This window comes from Melanotaenia boesemani, chromosome 8 (genome assembly GCF_017639745.1).
Source record: "Melanotaenia boesemani isolate fMelBoe1 chromosome 8, fMelBoe1.pri, whole genome shotgun sequence".
Classification (NCBI taxonomy): Eukaryota; Metazoa; Chordata; class Actinopteri; order Atheriniformes; family Melanotaeniidae; genus Melanotaenia; species Melanotaenia boesemani.
In genome coordinates this window covers 1,731,988-1,743,996 of record NC_055689.1, presented here as the reverse complement: position 1 = coordinate 1,743,996, position 12,009 = coordinate 1,731,988, and the positions used below count along the sequence as shown (strand labels likewise).

At 40.7% G+C, this 12,009-nt stretch overlaps 1 protein-coding gene across 2 annotated transcripts in view; it reads right to left on the bottom strand.

Moving 5' to 3' along the window:
- LOC121644575 (acyl-coenzyme A thioesterase 11-like) overlaps positions 1–12,009 on the bottom strand; it is a 47,974-nt gene that overhangs the window by 30,357 nt on the left and 5,608 nt on the right. For both annotated transcript variants that reach the window (XR_006011294.1, XM_041992623.1), the window contains exons 2-8: positions 7,891–8,098; positions 6,016–6,085; positions 5,887–5,947; positions 5,258–5,362; positions 2,224–2,359; positions 835–926; positions 172–233 (exon numbers count right to left, since the gene is read on the bottom strand). Coding sequence is in view for 1 of the 2 variants with exons in the window: in XM_041992623.1 (XP_041848557.1) it covers positions 172–233; positions 835–926; positions 2,224–2,359; positions 5,258–5,362; positions 5,887–5,947; positions 6,016–6,085; positions 7,891–8,098 (734 nt within the window). In the remaining variant the exon portion in view is untranslated. The remainder of the gene's footprint in view (positions 1–171; positions 234–834; positions 927–2,223; positions 2,360–5,257; positions 5,363–5,886; positions 5,948–6,015; positions 6,086–7,890; positions 8,099–12,009) is intronic.

Genomic DNA, 12,009 nt, shown 5'->3' with positions numbered 1-12,009 from the left:
TTTTGTTCATTTTTGTTATTTTTTCCTAAATATGCAAATCCAATTTAACGGTGTATACAATCATGTTTGAAGCTGACATTAGTGGCTCCTGACATATTTAAGGACTAGTTTCAGTTTATTTTGTATACACAATAATAAACACATGAAACAGAAATTAGTGTAAGACTGTACCTGGCAGCAATTGTAGCTACATTCACCATCCAGGCCATGATCTGTCCACCAAACGTATTTACCTAAACACAAACAGGATTTAACAGCTAACCAAAACACCATGACAAAACAGTGATGAAACACTGGCTGCATAAAGAGTAAAATCCTTTGAATTTATTAAATCCCAGCAGCCACATTTACAAGGCTCGAAGTAAAATTCATTCCTATAAAGACGCATCTTTCCTAATCTTAAAGGTGATTGTTTTGTGTCTTTTCATCTGTAGATTTATTTTAAAAAAGGACCAGTCAGGTTGGCGGGAAGGGAAGCTAAATATGTGCCATGGATAATATGAAAATCTTATGTTTACACACTGACCAACGTAACAATGATGAGTAGAAATCAGCCGAGACCGCGGCCAGTCTTTTTACTGGATCTCCATAGTAAGATCAAAATGAATAAAAAATGAGTAAATTTTAAAATAAAACACTCTTGTGGACAGCCAACAGGAAATGAAACCCCTGATGTTTAAATTCCCAATGTGTTGTAATGTAAACTTTAACAGATAACAGGACAAAAATGCCGGAATCTAAGAACTGTGTCCATAAATAGCAGGAATGATACCATAACAGCTCACTGATAACTCAACTCATCCCTTCCACAGACTGAAAGAGTAAATAAATAACCTGATGATTTGCATGTGGAGGTAGAACCAGTTCAACACTCTCCACCTTGGTCTTCTCTGCTGCCACCGCATCAGAGCCTGCTGACATGTCACCTGACAAACAAACAGATTTCACTTTTAAACAGAGAAAATGTTTTTGTTTTTAATAGAATACATGCATTTATTGTTCTCATGAAGGCAGGAAGTCCTGGTTAACAGTTACAAACTGGGGATGTGCACGACTAGTTGATAAATCAGTAAGTCAAAACGAAGCACAAAGTTGACGTCATTTTTTAACAGTCAACATTTTGTTTGGCAGAGTTACATCTTATGCTGGGCTTACATCAGAAGACTTTGAAAAGATCTGGAAGAAGACTGATAGAAAACTATCAGCTCACACCTGCTCACATCTAACGACAAGTCTTAGTCCAATCTCAGACTGAGATCTTATGAAGACTGTGACTCTTGTGGGATCACTATTTACAAAACTACAAGTAGATTCTTTTAGCATTGTTTTGGGACATGTTGGACAGTTGATATGGAACAGGCAAGGCCGATCTGCCACAAGCTCCAACATCCGCTCCTCTTTCTGGACAGTCCACCTACAATGTTTCATCACCGGTTCGTTCGTTCGTTCGTTCTCTTTCTTTCTTTCTTTAATAATTGACCAAAATAATTTTGATCTATACTTGAATCTATATCCTGGCACTGCATTTCAATATGGTTGGATATATAAAGACACACATAAACAACAGAGACAATCCTTCAGCAAAGATCAGTGATGAACTGGAGGATCTGCTCTTATTCTTTACTGACTGGATGATCACAATTCAATTTTAGTGGCTGTACAAAAAAAGAGGCTGGGATAATTATAATACAACAATACGGTGCTTTTTACTTTCATTTTACTTGCACAAAATGCATTTTTTAACACGTGTTAAAATGGAAAAAAATGTCGCTTTTTACTAGTGTTCATTTAACGCTGCAAAAAGCACCAAGAATGTCGTTGTCGACCCAATACTAGGAAAAGACTGACATGAAACAGCACAGATTACCGACTTAAACCTAACATTTGAGATGATAGGAGCATGCTGTGACTCCAGTAATACTCCTAAGATTTACTAAAGAATTTCAGTTTTTAGTCTGCAACTGTGAAATCGTTGATAAATTACCATTTTTATGCTGATAACACTGAGTTGTACATGAAGATAAAATCCAGACATCCCAGAAGCTGTACGAGTCTCACAAGTGGTCTTTTTCTGATTCGTTTTAAATTCTGGATGTCCAAAGTTTCCTTAAGGTTCTTATACTGTATAAACACATTATGCATATGTAAATATAAATCTAGTCAAAATTAACTAAACCATATCTAATGCATGTAGCTCAACATTCCAGCAAATCTTTAACTCACCCTGCTGGACAGAAGCGCTGTAAAGCAAATCTTTGATAATGTCATCGTGTAGCATTCGGACCCTCCTCCTCTCAGCTGCTATGCTGTATTCAATCAGCTCCTTCTGAGTGTGAGGAACAATAGGCCTCAATGTCACCTGTAAAGTAAAGAACACCATTTAAAATCATTTAGATCATACCTCAGTCATGCCACAGAGACTGAGTAGTATGATACCCTCCACTGAGCCACAATGTCCCGAGTCGAAGACAGCAGCCCTCCATCCTCACTATACTACACACTGTTGATGGAGCACTGCTTACCCGCCTGAGCCACCAGATGGTGGACCAGAATCCCCTCAAAGCAGTCAGGAATTCACTCTCCATGGTCTCAACGAACTTCTCCCACACCTGAGTTTTCGCCTCAGCGACCATTAAAGCTGTACTCTATTTGGGCTGCTGGATACATCTCAACTGCCTCAGGAGTCCCACAGGCCAAAAAGGTTAAATAGGACTCCTTCAGCTTGACGGCATCCCTCTCTGGTGGTGTCCACTAGCAGATTTGGGGATTAATGCCGTTACAGGCACCGATGACCTTACAGCCACAGTGTCAGTCGACCTCTTCGACAGAGGAGACACGGAACATAGTCCACTCAGACTCAATGTCCACCACCTCTCATGGGACATGGCTGAAACTCTGCCAAGCATTCCCAGCAGACCCTCATAACACATTTAGGCCTGCCAGGCCTGAATGGCATCCTCCCCCACCATCTGAGCCAACTCACCATCAGGTGGTGATGAAATTACAGCACCACCCCTTCTCTTCGCCTGAGTGTCCAAGATATGTGGCCGTAGGTCCGATGATATGAACGCCAAGTCGACCATTGAACCGTGGTTCACAGTGTCCTGCTGCCAGGTGCACACGTGGACACTCTTATGCCTGAACATGGTGTTCATAATGGACAAGCCATGAGTCCCCAGAAGGAGTGCTCTTCAACACTCCATTCAAAAACTCCAAAAAAGTGGGAATTCTAAACTGCTGTTCGGTACATAAGCACAAACAACAGGCAGGACAACAGTCAGTTAATCTGAAGGGACGTTTGGGGTACGTCTCTGCACACTAAACATCGAACTGTTAGCTGTGAGTACATGCCCCTAGTATATTCCCGGAGAGTGCTCATGCGCTCTGATGATTGGTGTTTACATCTCAACGTCAGCTGATCAGGAAGCTGCATGTGATGCAACAGTTGCTTAAATCAGTTCCTCCACTAGAGGGCAGTGCTGAGTTCAGAGTTCACTCCTGTGAACCGACGTCAAATTCAGACACCGTTTGGCAGCGGTGATGCGTCGCTATAACGTTTCCAACCGCCCAACATGTCTTAAACAAACATACTGTCTTTACTCAAAAGCTTGCACAACTGTATGGAGGACGAAACTGTCAAAATAAAAAATAAATACAGAAATATAAAAATGGCTCAATAGACAAATTGACGTACCAATAAATTATACAACAAAATGTAAAATTGTTTTTCCATTAAGAAGTCTATAAAACATGACACAGATGTATATTTCTTTTGTCTTTTTCAGCTGTTTTAAATTAACTTTATGTTAATATTCCTGTTTATTTACTTTTCCTTGTCATTTTCAGTTCAATTTATTCATTTATTTGGTGATTCTTATTTTATTCTTTTATATTTTATTTTCCAAGCATATTTATTTCTCTGTTTCCTTTTTACATTTCCACGTCACCTTTTTACATTTTCTTAATCATTTCTGCCTCAGTATGTAAATGAGGGGGGTGGCCTTTCAAGGTGTGTCTTGGGCCAGATCCGCGCCTATTGGTGGAAACTTATTATTTTTTTAAAAATAATCAAAGCTATGATTGAAGCCGTTATAAGTTCTGTAAAAATAATCCCATAATCAGTTTTGTTTTTGACCATGGACTGGGCCTGTGGGAAGTTGTTATTTAGGGTTTCGAAACATCTAAGACTGAATGAAACAAATGAAATTTTTACTGTCTATATATCTTATAAAACATCAAAATTGGTCCTCTGCTTTTAACCCATCACTAGTTCCACTAGGAGCAGTAGGTGACCTGGCTCACCGCTGTTGCCAGCCCATGGAGAACCTAGGTTCTCCAGACCGAAGCCCACCTCTTTAACCACTAGGCCACTGACTTTTGTGTGAGAATTCCTGGATTTCACCCACTGATTCTAACTAAAGTTAATAGTGATGGATATTGCAGGTTCTGACATCTATTGATTGGCCATCCCACCCTAAAGCCAGATGAACTATTTGCGCGCTGTGTGCAGTTTGGCCACGGCGTAGCTGACGCTGGTCAGTTTGCTCTCGCACTCGAGCGAAGGGGGGACGCGTCGTTTTGGTGTCGTGTTGCAGTTTCTTCTCCTAACCTGAAGGTGGCAGCAGGGGCGGTATCGGTTGGTAAACTTACCAGGACAGAGTACTTTTGATGGTTTACTTCACGTATTTTCTGTTTTAAAACAACAATGGCCTCCAGTATGGCTCAGTGTCTTTATTAGCTTGTGGAATAAAACGAAGAAATAATTTGATCAGCTTCTCATCAACTTGATCCATTGGGTGTTGTTTTTAAAAATGGCGGTTACTACACAAATTCTGCGAGAAGATCCAGAAATCCGAAAAACTCGTGCTCCCAAACTGACCAATCACAAGGGAGTACTTCCTTGTAACCGTCTGTGTAGCTGGGGTGCACGTCAGGTCTGGAAGAGGAGCGTGTCGGCCGTCTGTGGAGCTCCGCTGAGCCTACGGCGACGACGCAGCACGAGTGTAAATCCACCTTAACGCATGTCTTACCTTGGCCACCCCATTAGAAATTTCTGGGATATGCCCCTGATCAGGACTACTGTAATTCCCTGTACTCAGGTACCAGTCAGGGGCCTCCAGCTGATTCAAAATGCAGCAGCTATACTAATTAATACTTTATAATGTACACAGTTACTAGATTAATCATTAAATTTAAATCATTAATTTAATCCTCAAATTTATTTGTTAGTCTATACCACACACCCTATCTTACTTACTTTTTCCCCTGAGCTTGTCCTCTGTGTAACGAAGGTGGCGTAGGCGTGGCAAATCCTCCAGATACGATCAGAGAACAGGTCTTCACAGCTTACCTGTATGCCCACCTGAGATGCAACATGTACGGGACAGTGTTTGGTCAATATGTAAGTGCCATGTTTTCACATTTAGAACATGTTAACTCTATATTAAATATTATACAAGCAGAAAACAGAAACCACTACTCTGTAGTAGTATTTAATCTTGTGTAGTGAAGATTTCAATTACATCACATTTTTACTACATATATACTACAGTAATGTTGCTACTACAGCCCACTGGAAAGACCTTAGATTGTTTTAACTAGTTTAAAAAATGGTACATTTATAGAAAAGTGTGTGCTGGACTGTTACTAATTACTAACTACTAATAATGAGGAAAGTGAAAAAAAAAATCTGAGTGTCTGGGCTTTGTGTCCCCTTCAGTAATTAAAACCAGGGTCTATGAAAGTTTACAGTTAAAGTTTGTGATCAATACTATAAATGTTGTCAGAGCCATTCGTTGTTGTTTATTTCAAATAATAATAATATCCTCAGCTGACTTTACAAGGAAACCAGCCTCTTGCTACTAACATGATGTGACGTTGACTGACCTCCATACTGGTGTTGAAGGCTCTGTTGACCTTTGCCCTGATGTTCACCACCTGACCCGCTCTGCAGAGACAGAGGACTTAGTACTTTTAGGCCGACTTGTCTGTGCACACACATGAACTTCCTCTTACTTGATGGTGTGTTCAATGTGGATGTCATCCATCGAGGCGGTGACGCAGGGACTTGCAGCATGCCTCTCAGCTGCTCATAGGAAACAGAAACATGTCATTTCCTGTCTGGGTTAGCTTTGCTTACAACATACACTTACAACTCAACTTATATAAGACTTTGTCAAACACATTAGAAGAACTCAAGGTGCTTTGCTTTGCTTTGCTTTGCATCATGGTTGATAGGAAACAATAAAATCCTTAAAATAAGATTGGGCTAACCTTTTAAGCTTTGCTGGTACTAACAATGATCACATATATTTTATGCTGGATTTTACAGGGATCCGTGAAGGGAGGCTAAAACTGGAGAAATCTGGTGAAACCTCTGACTGCTGAGTTCTGAATCAGCAAAAGGATTTTAAGGGAACTATTTGAACAACTAAATAGTTCTGGTTCTAGTTCTGAAAGTCTTGAAAGCAGCTTTTGTACTCATATCAAAGGTGGTGATTCTGCTGTAGACGCTATCGACCTAAACTCGGCATCATAGCCAATCTGGTAGAAAAGCAGGTGAATGATCAGATTAAGGAAACACACCAGTCTGGTTTCAGGAAACAACACAGCCCAGTAACTGCATTTGTAAAAGTTTTAAATGACGATGTTCAGATTTGGTTTTTTTTGGGACCTTTTAAAGCTTTTGACCCTGTAGAGGCTTTCAGATACTGGCCTTTCTCATTGGACATCATCTCAGACTGTCTAGTTTGATCCCATTTGGGGAAACTTAAACTAATTTTAAGCATAGTGAAAAAAACAGCACTGAGGTCTTTTTTCTGTTTTTAATAACGTTTAAATCCATTTTATTTTGCACTTTTATAATAATGTAATTTGTCTGCAGTGTATTGTATGTATGTGTTACGGCTCGCAGGCCTTGCCCTTTGTGTGCGTCTACAGATGTTTGTGTTGGATGTTAACCAGGTGATTGGCCGGCTGATGACTGTCTCTTCTCAGGAAGTGCCGTCACTCGTCCGTAATTGGCTGACTGTGCCGTCTCCCACCGACGAATGGCCCAATTGTCTGATGTCCACCTGGAGCTGCCAATTTAAGCCAGCTGCAGACGCTCATTCAGGGCAGCTGTGGTTGGTCAGAACAGCTTCCATGTGTGAACATTGGACTTGTGATTGAGTGTCTTTCTGAACTGTTTTGGTGAAGACTGTGAAAGTTTTATGGTGGCTAGTTAGACTCAAACTTTGTCATTTGAATGGTCTTTTGAAGTAAAATGTTGTTGTGCTGAACAGTAGCTAGTGCCGATTTACGGCGGTGATCACAGGACTTGTGCGAGATAATTAGCTCCGAACATTCAAAGTTAAGCTAAAGACGAACCTTTTCCTTTTCGAGGAAGAACTGTGTGGTCCCCAGACTGTGAAGCAAGATGAAACGATAACAGGGTTGACCTTACAACCTACTAGAGCCACATTTGAAATGGCTGAAATTAAGGACCAAGGCTGAATTTGGGATAATACACTTTGAAAACAATGTTGTTGGACCTCTGAAAGCCAAATGAAATTGTTAAACAAATGTATAATATGGGACCTTTAAAAGAAAGAAAGTTGTTCTAGACTTCAGTTTATTATGGGGAATTCAAGTCCTGGTCTAAGATGAGCCCGAGATTCCTCATAGTCATGCTAAAAGCTAACGTGATGCTGTCCAAAGACTAAATATACCATGTATATAGTATAGTGAAAAGTGTTCATGTATAATGAAAAGAAAACTGGTCCAGGTCCAGAACCCTGAGGAACACCATGACTGACTCAGGTTTAAGTGGAGGACACATTGTTTCTACAAACTGGAATCTGTGATCAATATGATGTAAACCAGTTCAACAACATTAATGGACATACCCACCAGAGAGACAGGCGGCGGAGTCCATCCATTTCAGCAGCTGTCCCACACTCAGCTCCTGTCGATGGTTGCAGTGACAAGACATCACAATCTGACTCATTTTCACTTCCGTAGGGTTAAAACTCTCCTCTTCCTCCTTTTCTTCTTCCTCTTCTTCCTCCATCACGTCACTAGAGAGTGTGGAACTCATTTTCAAAGATGAGGAAAGCATCTTTTTAGAGAAAAGAAAAAAATATAAAGATAAACTTTATTAAGCATCTTTTATAAACTAAGCTGGAGGATTTTTTCTGAACATGGAGAGCCACTACATGTAGATCAGATGTGTCAAGAGTCATTTTAGTTCAGGGGCCTCGTGCCACATTTGGTCTCCAGTGAAATAATAACATATAAATAATAAAAACTCCACAATTCTCCTTAATTGCGCAATTAGCAGGTGAGAGGCAGGTTCACCTGGACAGGTCACCAGTCCATCGCAGGTCCAACACAGAGAGACAAACAACTACTCACTCCTAGGGAGAATTTAGAGAGACCAGTGGGATTACACGCAAACTCCACACAGAAAGACCACTGTTCCAACCTCCCCCAGCCGAGGCTCGAACCAGCAACCTTCTTGCTGTACGATTGTTTTTATTATATGCATCATATTTCTATTTTGGATTTTCATTTATATTTATTTCTTTCTGTTTATTTTACATCTTTGTAAATTATCAAAATCAGCAGGTGGCTTTGTTTTGGTCCCGGAGCCATATGTTTAACACCCTTGATTTAGAGAATACAATCAAGTTAGCTGAACGAGATGCTTCATGGAAAATTTCAGGTCATCTGATTAGTGTATCACTCCTATGTCGGCCTGTGTCAGCATGACAACACTTCTTGTGTTAGTCACTCGTCTCCAGGCCCAAGTGCAACGCCGCATTAAAGAACCCACATTCCTCCACAGAAGGGAGGCTGGCTCATGACTTATTTGAGAAAAGTGATACGTGAGACTTACTACAGACACAATAGTAATAAAAGTAATAAATTTCAAGCATTTATTTGTTATAATATTGATATAATTACAGCTGATGAAATCCCACAAATAATAATCTCAGAAAATTAGAAAAGTGTGAAAAGGTTCAGTGTTGTAGCCTCTAAGAGCCGCACTCTAACCAGCTAATTAATCCAAACACCTGTAGAGGACTCCTCAGCATTTAAATGGTCTCAGTCTATTTTAGTAGAATCCAGCATCATGGGGAAGGTTGCTGACCTGACAGTGGTGCAGACAACCATCAGTGCCCCAACAGGTGATTGCAGAAGAAGCTGGATGCTCTCAAAGTGCTGCATCAAAGCATGTTAATAACAAGCAGAGTGGAAGGAAACGTGTGGAAGGAAACGGTGGAACAACCAGCAGGATGAAGCAGCTGGAGAGGAGGGTCAGGAAAAGGCCAGACAGATCCTGGACCTGGACTTCACATGTCGTATTCCTCTAGTCCAGCCGCTCCTGAACACAACACAACGTCAGCAGTGTCTCACGTGGACTAAAGGAACCAGAACCTGGTCTGCTGAGCAGTGGTCCAAAGAGTCTTTTCTGATGAGCAAATTCTGCATCTTATGTGGAAATCCAGGTCCCAGAGTCTGGAGGAAGACTGGAGAGGCAACAATCCAAGACCCTTAAAGTGCAGCGTGAAGTTTCCACAGTGGGTGGTGATGTGGGAGCCATGTCATCTGGTGCTGGTCCACCAGGCTTTATTAAGTCCAGAGTCCACGCAACGTCTACCAGGATGTTTTAGAGCTCTTCGGGCTTCCTTCAGCAGAAAAGCTTTGTGGAGATGCTGACTTTATTTTCCAGCAGGACTTGGCACCTGCACATACTGTCACAAGAACCAGAACCTGGTTCAGTGACAAAGGATTACTGGGCTGGACTGGCCAGCAGACTCCTCAGACCTGAACCCCGTAGAAAATCTATGCAGCATTGCCAAGAGGAAGATGAGACACATGAGACAGAGCGATGCAGAAAAGCTGAAGGGCCAAAATTTGCCACTCTATTGATGTGTTTGTAATAAAATGGCATTAAAAGCCTCGTTTTATGTGGCAAACCGCGTAAAATACACCATTTTTTAAAGCTTTGGTAAACGGCGAAAAAAAACCCGACATTCTTGGTGGTCATCAAACGGTGCTTTTTGCAGCGTTAAATGAACACGGGTAAAAAGTGCCATTTTTTTGCATTTTAACACGAGTTAAAAATGCATTTTGTGCAAGTAAAATGAAAGTAAAAAGCACCGTATTGTTGTATTATAATTCCCAGCCTCTTTTTTTGTACAGCCACTAAAATTGAATTGTGATCATCCAGTCAGTAAAGAATAAGAGCAGATCCTCCAGTTCATCACTGATCTTTGCTAAAGGATTGTCTGCGTTGTTCCAATGAGCCTGTTGTCTATTTGTGTCCTTATATATCCAACCTATCGAATATGGTTGGAGATGTAAGCACACGAGCAGACAACAGGCTCACCGGTCTTTGTCAGGTGATGTAACGCTTGGGATAGCCTTGGGATAATAAAGTATGTCAATGGCATTTTTGAAGTCTTCTGACTCTTCGTTTCCTCTCCTAAGCACACAAATAACCAGTGTCAGTTTTGATAATGAAAATTAGTCTTCATCAGTAATTACATAAAAAATTCTTGCAGAGATAAAAACTGAACATGACTGTTAATAACATGAGAAGCTTGACAGTTTTACATTTTTGATATAAGTCATTTTACTGGATACAGTCATGATAAACAGCAGCAGCACAACGGGACAAAGATAAAATTACAATAAAAGAAAATAGAAAATATGCACATACCACAATATAATAAAAACAAAGAGGTTGTGTTATAATATCTTCAAGTAATGTTTAGAGAATTTCACATGTATTCATGGCAAATTAGACACTGAAACAATATAATGTGCAATAGTAGTAATAAAATGTGTGTAAACTAGAAGAACAATGACAGCAATCCAAAATTCTTCTTCTTCTCTGGTCCACGACAAAAGCACCATAACTTAACAGCTGTGTCTTTCTTTCTGGTGTGCTTCATGACGTTTTGCATGGTTTTCAGTGTTATGCATGCTCTTTTCATTGGTGGAACAGAAATCCCAGCCATACATGTGCAGTGACCTGGTGATTTGGCTTCCGGTGGCTCACTAATGAGCAGAGCTTCAGTGGAGAGTCGGTCAGGTGCTGGGAGTGCAGGACCTGCAGACACACACTGGCAGACAGACAACCGTTTACAACCGTGTTCAACCGTTTGCTTTATTTAGCTTCATTTATAAGGACGTTTATATTATTACAATTTCTGGTTTACAGGCTGATGCCAGACTGACGTGTTAGCTGAGTAATTACGTTGTATGAACATGTGGTCAGATTATTGGAGCATTTAAATCTTTTTCTGAGTTATGTAATATAAATATGAAGTTGTTTCTTTTACAACATTGTAAAGCACATGAATCCTTTATGCTCAGAGTTTAAAAGAGTAAAGAAATCAGACAAAACAAGTAAAGTAACCCTAACCAGCATCATAACTTCACTAACAGCAGGTGAGCTTACCTTTGCAGTGAGACGGTGTTGTGCAGTCTTGCGGTGGAAGTGTGAACAGATCCTGCACCCAGACATTCCTGAAATGTCCGTGAGCTTCCAGAGATTTGTAGTTTCTGAACTGTTCATACGTGTAAGCACTGATACCATAAACGAGGTAGCTTATGTCCAGCGATGAGGTTGGAGGTAGTAATGTAGCATCGTAGCTCCATTCCTTAGCTTTGGGATCGTAAGGATCTATGTTATTGATTGTTGACAATTTGGCCAAATACCGATCCTGGGCCTCCTTGATAAGTTTGTCTCTGCACGGTGTCCTCTCATCATTCTTCTTTTTATCCATATTGGCGACTGAGTAAACGGTTTTAAAACCTACTACTATCTAAAATACTGCTCTTCATGTTGCTTGTTTATATCTGAGATGCAACCAATATGGCGCAGGGGGCGTGTCGGCTAGTTAGGTCCCGTGTCTCACAAAGACAGATTGGAACAACGCAGACAATCCTTTAGCAAAGACCTGTGATGAACTGGAGTTGTCTGCTCTTATTCTTCACTGACTGGATGATCACGAT